Consider the following 15,077-nt stretch of genomic DNA (forward strand, 5'->3'; position numbering starts at 1 on the left):
CCCTGCAACATACTGTCAGCATACCTTCTGAGATTTTGTGAGTCGACCTCTAAAATATTTTGCTCTAACGTAAGTAGCATATGAGCAGTGGAAATAAAAAAAGACATTGCTGATTTGGAGTCAGCAGATTTAGTGCAAATTCCTCTTTGTTACCCACTTTCCAGCTTGTTGTTGTTCAGTCACTCAGTCATGTCCGACTCTTTATGACTGTATGGACTGCAGCACGCCAGGCTTCCTTGTCCATCACCAGCTCCCAGAGCGCGCTCAAACCCATGTGCATTGAGTCGGTAATGCCATCCAACCATCTCATTCTCTGTCATCCCCTTCTCCTGCTTTCAGTCTTTTCCAGCATCAGGGTCTTTTCTAATGAGTCAGCTCGTCACATCAGGTGGCCAAAATATTGGAGCTTCAGCTTCAGTATCAGCTAATCTTGAACAAATTCCTTAATTCTCCAGCTAACCTTCAACAAATTTCTTAAGCTCTGACTTTTAGATTTCTATCCTTTAAAATGGTCATGATTACAGTACTGAATACTTCAAGGGTGTAATTAAATTAAAATGAGACCAAATGGCTTAGTGTGCCAATGCAGGAGACACAGGAGATGTGAGTTCAATTCCTAGGTTGGAAGATCCCCTGTAGAAGGAAATGGCAATCCACTCCGGTATTCTTGCCTGGGAAATCACAAGGATAGAGGAGTCTGGCAGGCTATAGTCCATGGAGTCACAAGAGTCAGACACAACTTAATGACAACCACCACCACCAAAGAAAATGAAAAACAGGTTGTAAACTGTACAGTTTATATAAACATAAGATGTTATTAAAATCTGCTACTGAAAAGTCCCACACTTCCCAACCCAGCAAAACTGCTCTTCCTGATAATGGTATCTTGGAAGAAAAGCACTAATAGAAATACCTTAAGTATTGGAGCATACCATTTGATACATCACCTACAAAAACCATCTACAGTAATTCATGTTTGTATAGTACATGATAATGGAGAAGGAAACGGCAGTCCACTCCAGTATTCTTGCCTGGAGAATCCCATGGACAGAGGAGCCTGGTGGGCTACAGCACATGGGGTCGCCAAGAGTCGGTTTGTAGCACACATCATTTCCTTGATACAACTCTTCTGTGAGGTGGGCACTGTTATTGCCATTTTCCAGATGTGAAAACAGATCCAAATAGCAATAAAATGCCTTGCCCATGGTGACACAACCAGTAAATTATAGAAACGCAGCTAAGCCTGAGCCTTCCAAAGCCTCCTAGGCTCTTTGAACTAAGTCACACTGTTCTCCAAAGTAGTCAGTAGTCTGTCACTATATAGCAAGAATTTTCCAGAACACATAAGACTAATCGACTCAGGCTGTAAGAAATAGAGAACTACTTTCTCAAATTGAATTTTATGCTTCTATTTCTGGAAGAGTTTTGATCCTCTGAACCCTGCAGTTGTCAAGATGAGAAGGTTTCTTGTTTTTAACTTGAGGTATCTCTACTTCTGCGTAAATAAAACAGCCTTCAATAGCTAATATATTAGGTACTTTCAAAAGAAAGCTAAGGGCTTGTTTTCTCTGCCAGAATCATTATACATTATTAAACTGTAGAACATGCATTTTGAGCAATAGTTTTGTAAGAAAATATTATCACCCAAATTCTATCACACCTTAAATGGCTGCTTATGAAAAAGAAAGTTACCAAATTTGGATTTGTAATCACACTAAGTGGGGATCTTTCATACTTATTATTTGGGGGATAAAATGAAACCCATTAGAGTTGTCGATTAGGTTTGAATCCAGGATTTAGTGTCTATAAATTGCTGATCCTTTCTCGAATCCACACCACAATCAATACAAAGACTGAATAATGCTAACATTTAGATCTATCTTGGATTGTGAAGGTTTATGTTTGTGATTTTAAAACAATGCTTTGGCATGAGAACAAAACACCACTCTTATACTCCCTTGGGCCAAAGAATTCTCAGTAGCTGGTGCTTCTGGTCTGACTTTTCACTCTCAGCTTTTATGTCTTTAGTTTACAACTCGTCCCTACAAGTGAAGCAGTATTTGATTGCTGGCACTGTACTTGGCTATAAGACAGTCCTATTTATGATTCTTTTCCTCTCCAGTTCAGCAGAGAGCAAAAGCTGTAGAGTGCAGAAGTAGCACCCGTGTCTCAGAGCAAGGAGGAGCTACAGAAGCAATACGAAAAGACAAAGATCGGTGAACCTTCTTCACCTGCCAGGCACAATGTCTCGTCCTGCACACAGAAGACCAGAATACCGTAAAATAGTAAGATCTCTTTATAAATATATTCTCAAAGAGATTATTTTTTTCCTGCTTTAGAGAAAATGTTTTCCCAAGTGATTTCTGAATTATTTTGAAAGGTGATGCTATTAAGTAGACTTTTCCAGTGGAGCAAAGGGAGTGTTTTGTGGAGAGAAACATAAATGACACTTCTGGGAATAGTTACAATGATCTTTTACATACTGTGAGAGAATAATCAATTCTTTATACATATTTTAAAGTCTTCTTTTCTGACTAATTATATCTACAGAAGTGTCAAATTTTTCTTCTATCTCTAACAGTAAAAGTAAAAAGATTAAGCAGTTCTTTGTATTTCATACTTGTAACTGGTTGTATTTCATACTTCATGAAATAGGAAATGAAACATATACAAAATAGATGATTATATATTACATTAAGTAGGAATAGGTCATCAAAAACTCAATACTAAAATGATTGCCTTTAAACTATATTTTCTAGTCTTAAATATAATTATTATTGTGACTTGGTGTGGGCTCTTATCTTTCCTGTATATTCCAAGTTCAGAGTTATTTTTAAAACTATTTGAGGATTAGATTTGGATAAGTGTTGTTCTTTAACTCTCTTTTATTATGGTTTAGAGGTATTCAGAAGTTACAGATGTTAAAATTCATCATTAAGTTTAAAACTCTGTTAATTATTTCAGCAGACTCAAGGGCATTACATAAAAGTAACTCTGGACATGAATACTTAGGATTGTATGACTAACCCATGCACACACCATTTGGAAATGGCTGTAGATGCCAGTCTGGAATCTTCATTTTTTTATGGGACTCCTCAAATGCTGAAAAATATTGTATGTGCTTCATATTATACCTAAGTCACTTAATTTATGTATCAGTTAAAACACATTTTTATCTTGATATATCCAAAACCTCCTGAAATAATTAATGGTGTTCTATTTTTTATGTAAAAAAAGATTGATTTTTATGTTTTCAAAACTGTGATGATAAATTTATGTTGATCTCTCTTGTGATCAATCTGAGACCCTTCTGGACATGTGTTTCAAGATACAGTCTTTGACCATGAAACAAAATGAAGAACACTGGCCTTTATGGGCACCGAGCTTGAAACTCAGCTAGAAGTAAAACATAGTTAGTATCCACCCACCAGAGAGAGAGAGGAAAGAAAAGAAAATGCTATTTTTTTTTCAGTTTAGCCTTAATTATAAATGGGCACAATGTTGAAGGTATGGCACATAGATAGGTGTAATTTTATCTCCTGTTCTCTATTTTTCAAATTCTTTTGTTTTACTGCTGGCAGCAACAACCACATTCATTCACTTCTCTCTCTCCTTCAACTTTGCTTATTCTTACACTGTCATATTGGCTTTTAACAGTGATTTATCTTCTGCTGTAGCTCCTTATATGTTAGGCAGATATTTTCTGTATAATTTACAGGCAGTTCTTGTGATTTATGATTAGGTTCTTGGAAGGTTTAAATAAGAACGGAATTAAAACTGAATACATGATGACCCTTCAGTGGTTTGCTTAACAAATATTTTTATTTAAATCACATGCTTTACATCATTGGTTTCCTACTAGAAATATTAATGTACTCATTTTTTCCTATGCCTGAAGTGTGTACATTAGTGCTTAATGTCAATTAATGTATTTAATGTCAATTAATGTTTTTAATGTATATTCTACACATGTTTATGACATTTTGATTTAGCTTTTCAACAGAAATTATGTCCCTATGCACCATATACTATTTGGATTCTTTTGATTTATCATTTATAATTTAAATTTTAAATTATAATTAAATTATAATTTAAAATTTACAAAGTTATAATAAATATTCTACCCAATTAAAGAAACCTATTTATCGTGATATAAACCTATTCATAAGAGAATGGACATTGGTGGTATTGGGTCAATTTTGGAAGCATTTGGATCAATATCATATAACATTTCAAAGAAGTCACTTGGTTGAATAAACTATTTTATTGGTTTTCTGAGTCATTTCTACTTCTTATTTAAGAAAAAATAATTGAATACATATTATCAGGCCTTATCTTGCCCTCCATGTTGTGCTACACAAGATACCTGAGCCTGCAGGTAAAAACACCACTTCTAACCTGGAATCCATATTTGATCTAGATTATGCACAAAATAAGATTATTTTTGACAATGGTACCCCTTCCTACCTCCCTCTCCCACTCACCTCTACTCCAGGCAGTGCCTTCTTTTGTGCACCTCAAAGAAAATTGCTACAACAGAGAGGAGCCTGCAGTCTCAGACTCCACCCGGGCTCTGCCAATCATGGCCAGTTGGGAGAGTAACTCATTCCTCCTGAGGCCTCATTCCCTGCTCTGAAAAATTGAGGGAATTGCAGTAAATTATGTCAGATATCTTCTTCTATTTCTTTGTTTTCAATAGCAGATACAAAACAAAGAAACTTTTTTTTAATTGGAGGATAATTGCTTTATAATGTTGTGTTGGTTTCTGCCATACAACAATGTGAGTCAGTCATAATTATACATATATCCCCCCCTCTCTTGAGCCTACCTCCCATCCCCTAATCTACCCCTCTAGGTCATCACAGAGAGCCAGGCTTGGGCCCCTGTGCTATTCAGCAGCTTCCCACTAGCTATCTTTTTAACACATGATAGTGTATATATGGGGCTTCCCTGGTAGATTAGCTGGTAAAGAATCCACCTGCAATGCGGGAGACTCTAGTTCAGTTCATGGGTTGCGAAGTTCCCCTGGAGGAGGCATGGCAACCCACTTCGATATTCTTGACTTTCTTAATTTGTCCCACCCTCTCCTTCCTCCACTGTCTTCACAAGTCTGTTCCCTATGTCTTTGTCTCCAATCCTTCCATCCAAATAGGTTCATCAGTACAATTTTTCTAGATTCCATATATATGCATTAATGTACAATATTTGTTTTTCTCTTTTTGACTTACTTCACCCTCTATAACAGGCTCTAGGTTCATCCACCTCACTGCAACTGACTCAAATTCTTTCCTTTTTATGGCTGAATAATATTCCATTGTATATCCATACTACATCTTCTTTATCCATTCATCTGTTGATGGATATCTGGGTTGCTTCTATGTCCTACCTGTTGTAAATAGTTCTGCAGTGAACCAAAAAAACTTTTTAAAAGGGATTGATTGAATTTTGTGTTTTCTTTTTTCCATATTTTCAACATATCTTTGGTAAACTAAACCAAATTTATTCTCAGTTTTACTTTTCATTTTTAATTTATTCTTAAAAATATTACATATTTTAGAGATCTATAAGAAAAGTACAAATTCTTTTTTCTCTAAGTATAAAGAAAAACTCTAAATTTGTTGCTATAGTAGGGTTCAGCCTGATGGTCTCCTTAGCAGATCTGAAACGTATTAGGGATTGTGCAGACTCATGAGACATCTCACCCAATTTTTCCTTCCAAGTGAAAACATGGTCAAAATATACCAAAGGCCATTCTAGAACAATAAGAATTTATATTAGCAATTAGCATTTTAAAAAACTTCCTCCATGAAAACGTATTGTAAGTTGTATAAGCAAATGCATAGAAAGATGTTCGCATGTTAAGAAATTTATTTCAGAGCTCTTTTTCCCCCAGCAAAGTATCCAAATATGGGTACAATTTGTTCTCGAGTGAAAATTACTGCAGTCATCAGACACAACTGAGCACACACACTTAGTGGGGAGGGGGATGGAAGAAAGGAACAGATGATCTTAAAGGCTGCTTCTGGCTAGAAAACTTTTTATAAAGGACCAGTAGTATATTTCCCATAACTTTGCCAATAACATAAAACTATCTCTTTTTCCCCAGAATAAAGATCTCTTTGTCCTCACCTATGGAGCTCTGGTTGCCCAACTCTGTAAGGATTATGAAAAAGATGAAGATGTGAATAAATATTTAGATACAATGTGAGTAGACGTCTTTTATTCTTGTGGAATGGAGTTGGTCTTCCTCTTTTGACTTGTCTTGCTCCATTTTAGCTCCTCTTCTATTTCAACAAATCCCATCTAGAGAGGAACATAATTTCTAATAACTGCCATTTAAGTTGCCATAAAGCCTAAAGCAATAAGAAGGGGTTTTTATTCCATGAATATCAATCATGTGACATTTTCTTTTTTATTAGAAATCATTTATTTGCTAGTGTTCTGTAAGCAAAAGACGTGGTAAAACTGAAATTGCTCTTTAAAGAATATGGTGGGTCATCACATTTCTTTTCAAGTCTTCTGTTCTAGCATAATTTCTTCCAATGTAAATGTGTGTTTATGTAAGCATAGACTATCTATGGAAGGATCTGTGCAAAAACTGCTAATGGTAGTTGCCTGAGAGAACTGGGGGGAAGGGCAGGAGATTATGGGTAGAAGGGAGATTTACTGTTCCTTACATAGTGCGTTTATTATCCGAACACTTTTAACATTACTCTGTTTTACTCAAAATCATACTAAATAAAGAACTCATTCCTTCCTTTTAAAATAAAAGTCCATTCTCCTTTATTAATAGACATTTCTCCTACACTAATTCAGCCTTTAATTTTCAGAACAATTATATGATTATTATATTACTGCTTAACAATAAAACATCTATAAATATACTTAAATCTCTTAATTATGGATCCTTAAAAGGTTTCTAACAGAGCAATGACTGGAAAATTTGTACTAGTTAGAAGGTTCCATTAGAAAGTTTGAAGAGGAAATTTAGTGTAGATGAGCATTTTGGACCTCTTTTAAAACGCTCATTATATTCTTGATTGACATACAGAAAAAAGACATTAAGAAAAGCTTGAAAGATTTTTTTGTGAGCTCTTGCTTTCCTCCCTTTCTATATGCTTATCCTTTTTCTATCAGAAAGTTCTCCTTCATTGTTCTAAGTTCTGTTCATTTTGGTCCACATATTCTTTTAAAAAATTTCTTAATTAGTCAGGAGGACTTCCTCAGCTAAATTGTCTGTAACAGTGGTAGCTTTTTAAGCTATTTTATATTTAGGTCACTCTTAAAAACATGATAAAATATTTTCAGAAGTCAGATTATTTAACTTGTTAAATTTCCATTGTTTTGCAGAACAACAGCATAAAATGAAGACACTCATTTATTTGACACCCCCCCAAAAAAAATACCTATGGGTAGCTACTTGGGTGCATATTTTAATAAACATGAATGAAATATTATTTAAAGAATGCATTTTGAGAGGCTGTAGAAAGGCCTTGCCGTAAGAAAAACAATAATTCGCATTTGGATTTCTTTAATAGCTTCTGCTGACAGCATCTTACATTTTTAATTTGATATATAAAATATCTGCTTTGCAGAAATATACCGTTTGACCAAAGCAAGATGTATACTGCACTGACTACAACATTCTGCCTTTCCATTATCTGTCCTAGCAGCTGAGCCTGCAGATATGCATAATATAGAAAACACTTAAAACATTTTTTTCTAAAATCCTGGTACAACTATTTCTATAGTTTCTATTTTTTAAAAGTCTTTTCAACGTGAACTTCCTGCCTAGAATCACAAAGCACTTTTCTTGGAAGGCAAGTAAGCTAAACTGAATATTTCTATCTACTCAGAAATATAAACAAATAACCTCATAGATTTAGTAAATCACTTTGACATCAAATCCACCTTCCTCTCCCAGTTGACTGGTCACTGAATATCCACTCCCACCCTTTTCAAGCCCTGTGGAACAAATATAGCCCCGTACAGACTGTGATGTCTTTTGACTTGTTGAGCTTTCTGTTGCCCTGTTCAAATTGTTTCACTAGTCATGGACATGCGGCTGTGACATTAAAAGACTGATTTTGTGCCAGTTGGTAAGCAAAAACAGTCTTCTTTCTTTTATTTCCACTGTTAAGTTCATAATTCCTCAAGTAGATTGAAAGTTTTAGGTCTGTCTTGTTGAATCTGTCTGCTCAGATATATTATCACATCTCAATAAAATGATTGCAGAATTGTGCTTTGGGTACCACTCAAGCCATCTGCTGTGAGATAGAGTGAACACATAATACAAATACCTTCTCCCAAGTCCCATACATTTAATTTCCCTAAAATTAAAAAAAAAAAAAGAACTTTCTGAACTTTGCTTTTTTGGTTCTTTTCACTAAACCAGTGTTCCAACTTCAGTGTAGCTGAAAACTAAATGGCACAAAAAAAATTATTTCTCCATTCCCTTCTTCCTCTCCTTCCAGAACCGATCCCAGACATACCTGCTCTCCTACCATGGAAACTATGCTAAGAAAAGATGAGCATCTAGGTACCACACCTGTAGCAGCCAAGTCAGCTAGAGCCTCATTCTGTTTCTGATAATGGCCAGTGATGAGAAAGCTAGCTGCCAATGAGACACATTAGGCTGCAAACACCAACCTCTTTTAATTTTGATTTACACTGTTAAGTTTGGGTCAGCCTTCACTCCTCAGACTCTTTTGCTTAAAGGAGACTGGTTAAAATTTCCTGGATGAGTTGTGCTCTATGGGTCATAAGGCTGCTGCTGCTAAGTCACTTCAGTCGTGTCCGACTCTGTGCGACCCCATAGACGGCAGCCCACCAGGCTCCCCCGTCCCTGGGATTCTCCAGGCAAGAACACTGGAGTGGGTTGCCATTTCCTTCTCCAGTGCGTGAAAGTGAAGTCGCTCAGTTGTGTCCAACTGTTAGCGACCCCATGGACTGCAGCCTACCAGGCTCCTCCGGCCATGGGATCTTCCAGGCAAGAGTACTGGAGTGGGGTGCTACTGCCTTCTCCGGGTCATAAGGAACTCCCTGCCAAATTGCCATTTGACTTGTCAACTTGGTTTACTTTATTATTTATTTACAAAAGTCCTAACAGATGATTCCATGCTGAAACATGGAGGGACTTCACTAATGTCTCAAATATTATTTTCATAGGACACTCTTTCCCTTCCTCCACAGGGGATACGGTATTGGAACACGGCTGGTAGAAGACTTTTTGGCTCGATCATGTGTGAGAAGATGCCACAGTTATTCAGAAATTGCAGACATAATTGCCCAGGTAAGTGCATTTTAGCTTTGGCAGTATGTTTTGAAAAATTTTGATTGGTCCTGTTTGGTGGTTTTCTTCTCCAATTGAATGGGTTTCAACTGTTTTTGTTACTAGGTGCTAAGAGAAGGAATTCTGATCAAAACGCATTTTATTTCTGCACAGAGATAAAGCTACTGTGACCAGAGATAAATGCTGCCAGGCTTTTAAACATCTATTGATTTTTCTGACCACTTGTGGGGCGTGTACGTCCCACACTGGGAAAAATGTTTTGAGAAGGTAAACAGAAAGACAGGGTAAAAGGCAGCCTTATAACACGTATAAGGGTATGGAGAAGGGGATAGCAATCCACGCCAGTATTCTTGCCTGGAGAATCCCATGGACAGAGGAGCCTGGTGGGCTACGGTATACAGGGTCGCAGAGTCTGACGTAACTGAAGCAACTTAACGTGCATATAACACATATGCCCCAAACTAGTTTCTTTGCATAATCATTTTTAGCACATGGAAGGAGGTAACCTTTGGTTAGCTCAGAGAATATTGGTGTAGTCATTTTGTTCCCAGAACAATGTTTTCCCCAGAGGAAAAAATAAGCTTCCTGTAAAAGCATGTGCTCTAAGAACTTTCATAGCCCTTATATATAAGAAATAACTTTGAATCATCCAGCACAAGCTCAGATTTCTTGGATATAAGGTTAGGAACTGAATCCTTAGCCAAAATTCATTTAATCTGCAGGTCTTATGGTTACTAACCTGGTGCTGTCTGTTTGTGGGAGCCCTAGAAAACAGGCATGGACATGAGATATTGATGGAGACAGTAAGCTGCCTCCAGTTCACACAACCGACCAGTTAAGTCCGTATCATTTTCCTTTTCTCTCATTCTTAATATAATTCTATGTTGTCATACTGACTCTTCATCTAAGTGGTGATAATGGTTTGACATAGTGCTTTGTGATTCTCAGTGCAATTTTACATACTTTTTGTCTTTCATTCTAAAAGTATCTCTGTGAGGTAGACAGGGTAGGGGTTATTGTCCTCATTTTCCAGTTAAGAAATCTTGAGCTCCAGAAAGAATATGATAAAAACTGAATATAGTATATGTGAAAAAAATTATACCAAAAAACCACAACCAAATGAAAGATGTTTTCACATATTATTATTATTACTTTCATTATTTTGTGGCTAGTGAATCATGTAGTTGAAATTAAAATCCAGGTCTTCCAGTCCTAGCGTAGTCAGTTTATTATACCACTAAACAGGTTAAAAAAATTCTCTTTCCATATTTGCAGATGGTAACTAAGATACTGAAGCAGTAATTTGAAAAATGAAATAATTTTTCACTCAATCACTGCTATGGGTAATGCTACAAGAATACTAGCTGTTTTAATGGAAAGTAAATACTTGAAATGTATAAATGTACATGGCTGTATTCTATTTCTGTAAAAAAAAAAAAAAAACACCATTTGGATTTTGATAAGGATTGCATTGAATCATTAGATCGCTTGGTAGTATGGACATTTTAGCAATAGTAAGTCTTCCAATCCATGAATATAAAATGTAGTTCTATTTTTTGTGTCTTATTTAATTTTCTTTTCATTAATGTTTTGCAGTCTTCAGTATACAAGTCTTTCATCTCCTTAGTTAGGTTTATTCCTAGGAATTTCATCCTTTTTCGATGCTTCTATAGATGGACTTTTTCTTTTTTCTTTTTGAGGGGTGATAGTTCATTGTCAATGGCACCCCACTCCAGTACTCTTGCCTGGAAAATCCCATGGATGGAGGAGCCTGGTAGGTTGTAGTCCATGGGGTCGCGAAGAGTTAGACACGACTGAGCGAGTTTACTTTCACTTTTTACTTTGATTCATCGGAGAAGGAAATGGCAACCCACTCCAGGGTTCTTGCCTGGAGAATCCCAGGGACGGGGGAGCCTGGTGGGCTGCAGTCTATGGGGTCGCACAGAGTCGGATACGACTGAAGCAACTCAGCAGCAGCAGCAGCAATTCATTGTCAGTGTATAGAACAGTACTAATTTTTGTATGTTGATTTTGTATTCTGCAGCTTACTGAAATTATGTATTAGTTCTAACAGTTTTTTGTATAGTCATTAGGATTTTTATGTATAAGATCACATCATCTGCAAAAAGAGAGTTTTACTTCTTATCCAATTGGGGTGTGTTTTCTTTCTTTTTTTTGCCTAATTGTTCTTACTGTGATTTCCAGTAGTACTATGTTGAGTTGAAGTAGTAAGAGCAGGCAGCCCTACCTGGTTCCTGATCTTAAAAGAAAAGCCCTTGGTTTTCACTATTGAGTAAGGCAATGGAAAAAGCACAGCCTCTTCAACAAATAATGCTGAGAAAGCACAGAACAATGAACCTGGACCCTTATCTTATACCATACACAAAACCAACTCAAAATGGACTAAAAAAATGTAAAATCCAAAACTTTAAAACTCCTGAAACAGACTATAGGGCAAAGGCTCATGACATGGGTCTTGACAGTGATTTCATGGATACGACATCAACAGCACAGGCAACGAAAGCAAAATAAGCAGGTGAGATTACATCAAACTAAAAAGGTTCTGCACAGTAAGCAATCAACAGAATGTAAAGATAACCTATGGAATTAGAGCAAATATTTGAAACCACCTATCCGATAAGGAATTAATCCCCAAAATACATTAGAAAATTCTATAACTTTAATTAAAAAAATAAACCAAACTAATAACCTAATTAAGAAATAGGCTAAGACCTAAGTAGACATTTCTCCAAAGAAAATATACAAATGGCCAAGAGGTATATGAAAACAGTCACTAATTGTCAGGGAAATGCAAACCAAAACCACAATAAGATATAACCTCACAACTGCCAAAATGGCTGATTTGTTTTTTTTTAATGTTGCTGAAGATGCTCAGAAACTGGAGCCCTTGCATACTGTCAGTGGGAATACAAAATGCAGCCACTGTGGAAAATAGTAAGGAAGTTCCTCAAAACATTGAAAAATGCAATTACCATGTGACCTACAATGCCTCTTCCGGATATGTACCAGAAAGAATTGAAATCAGGGTCTGGAAAAGATAGTAGCACTCCTGTACTCTAGGAAACAACCCGAAAGTTGATTGACTGATGAATAGATAAGGTGATCAATACTACAATCGCATACTATTCAGTCTTTAAAAAGGACATTCTGCAATATGCAACAACATGCTGCTGCTAAGTCGCGTCAGTCGTGTCCGACTCTGTGCGACCCCACAGACGGCAGCCCACCAGGCTCCCCTGCCCCTGGGATTCTCCAGGCAAGAACACTGGAGTGGGTTGCCATTTCCTTCTCCAGTGCGTGAAAGTGAAAAGTGAAAGTGAAGACTCTAGCGACCCCATGGACTGCAGCCTACCAGGCTCCTCCGTCCATGGGATTTTCCAGGCTGGAGTGGGTTGCCATTGCCTTCTCTATGCAACAACATGGTTGAAGTCAATTACAGAATGACAAATCTGGTATGATTCCACTTATATGAAGTCTCTAAAATAGTCAAATTCACAGAATCAAAGAGTAGAATTGTGGTTGCCAGCAGCTGAGGGAAGGGAGAAATAAGGAATTACTAATCAACAGGCATAAAGTTTCAGTCAAGCAAGATGAATGAGCTCTATGACACTTCTCTGATGGTCCAGTGGTTAAGACTCCATGCTTCCAATGCAGGGTGTGCAGGTTTGATTCCTGGTTGGGCAACTAAGATCTCATGTGCTATGCCATGCAGCGCCCCGCCCCCCCCCCCCAAAAAAAAGTAAGTTCTAGAGGTCTGTTGTAAAAAAAGACTTAAAAGAAACAGGTCTGTTTGATATAAAACTAAGAACATGTGCAACATCCACTTTCCAAATATCTCTTCTCTAAACATTTTATGTCTTTTTGGTCTTTCCAATGTCATGTAAATTCTTGTCAGCCCCTCCTATCCTCAGCGATTGGGAAAAAAATCCACTTTCACTCCCATACAAGATTCCTTATTAATGAAGAATAAGAAGGACCTCGCCCTTCTCTTGTGCAGAGAGGCTGTCTCTTGGCCTTTGCACTTTCCTTCAAAGACCTGATTTCCTCCCTCTTGATCATTTCCACCTCCCCAGCAAAGTGTTCTTTTACATGTGGGGATGATGTCACCCAGTTCAAGAGCATTTTAACACAGATGATGGGTCAGACTTTATACTCAGCCACTGATGCTTTGCTTATAATTAGTAGCTTTTGTTAAAAGGTTTGGCTTTCCATAGCATTATCTCATTAGCCCTTGTAAACTCTCCTGGAGGAGGCAAGTATAAAATGTTCCAGAGCTGGTGTTGTAGAGAAGTGGGGCAAGGTCAGAGGGAGTTCACCTAGTCACATGCTGCCGTGGGGCACAGCACAATCGGGAACAGAACCTAATGGTGTGACTTCTGTTTGGCTGCCCTCTCAGACCACGCACTTGTACAGAACACTGCCATCACTCTTCCCGAGTACCTACTGTATACTGACATGTCATGGCTTCCACAGAATTCATGATTGTTGTCCTGGCTCCAAACCAGGAAAGAGAAAGAGGATGCATTTGAAGGAAATTGGCTAGATGAAGAAATCTATGCCCATATGAGTGAAGTGATTCTCCGAAGAGCTGGTTAGTGAAAGACTGCACGTAGGAACAGGTCTCCTGACTTTATGCCTCTGCCTCTGAGAGGGGACAACTATTTGACTTTGGATATTAATAACATTTTCCCCTCTCTAGCTTTCTTCATTTCATCTTTTCCACACAACAGATTGTCACTCTGTCACTAGGCTTCTGACAAATTCTTTTGACAGTCTTTATCAACTTAGACAGCTTATTAAAAAGCAGAGACATTACCTTGCCAACAAAGGTCCGTCTAGTCAAAGTTATGGTTTTTCCAGGAGTCATGTATGGATGTGAGAGTTGGACTATAAAGAAAGCTGAGCGCCAAAGAATTGATGCTTTTGAACTGTGGTGTTGGAGAAGACTCTTGAGAGTCCCTTGGACTGTGAAGAAACCCAACCAGTCGATCCTAAAAGAAATCAGTCCTGAATATTCACTGGAAGGATGCTGAAGCTGAAACTCCAATACTTTGGCCACCTGATGCAAAGAACTGACTCATTTGAAAAGACCCTGATGCTGGGAAAGACTGAGGCGGGAGAAGAAGGGGATGACAGAGGATTAGATGATTGGATGTCATCATTGACTCAACAGACATGAGTTTGAGTATACTCCGGGAGTTAGTGATGAACAAGGAGGCCTGGCGTGCTGCAGTCCATGGAGTCGCAGAATCGGACACAGCTGAGCGACTGAACTGAACTGAACCCTTAAATTGCGCCATCTAGTGGTGTGAGAAGAAATCTCATGCCAGACACCAAATCACTGATTCAAAGAATTTTTATAGTCAGCCTTACATTTTATAGAAAAAAGGACATAGGCTAATTATGAACTCAACTTCCTGAAACATTAAACATGTATGAATTTCTAATGTCATTTTTTCATATACAAGTGTACCTTTTGTGATTATTCCTTCAAAATACAACTACAAATTTTAAGTAAGACAATATATAATTAGCAGCAATATAACGTGATATGTAGCAGCATATAATATTTTAAAACGTGAGTAATACAGAGCTTTTCTTCAGAAAAGCTCAAAGTAATTTCCACCTATTGTCTATTTTTCTATTACAAGAACCGTGTGAAGTAAAAAGGCATCTGTCATTAGCCTCATTTTACTGACAATGTAATTAAGACTCAGATGATGTCACCACGAACACATAAAGAAGAAAAGCCAGTTTAACTGTT

General features: G+C 37.4%; 1 protein-coding gene across 1 annotated transcript in view; it reads left to right on the forward strand.

The window, feature by feature from the left end:
* The first annotated feature begins 1,976 nt into the window (after positions 1 to 1,976).
* The window catches only part of TRAPPC3L (trafficking protein particle complex 3 like), a 40,918-nt gene continuing 27,817 nt past the window's right edge, over positions 1,977 to 15,077 (forward strand). The window contains exons 1-3 of the mRNA XM_027551151.1: positions 1,977 to 2,285; positions 6,107 to 6,204; positions 9,193 to 9,292. Of these exons, the coding sequence (XP_027406952.1) occupies positions 2,244 to 2,285; positions 6,107 to 6,204; positions 9,193 to 9,292 (240 nt within the window). The 5' untranslated portion in view covers positions 1,977 to 2,243. The remainder of the gene's footprint in view (positions 2,286 to 6,106; positions 6,205 to 9,192; positions 9,293 to 15,077) is intronic.

The sequence above is a fragment of the Bos indicus x Bos taurus genome, chromosome 9 (genome assembly GCF_003369695.1).
Source record: "Bos indicus x Bos taurus breed Angus x Brahman F1 hybrid chromosome 9, Bos_hybrid_MaternalHap_v2.0, whole genome shotgun sequence".
NCBI classification, from domain to species: domain Eukaryota; kingdom Metazoa; phylum Chordata; class Mammalia; order Artiodactyla; family Bovidae; genus Bos; species Bos indicus x Bos taurus.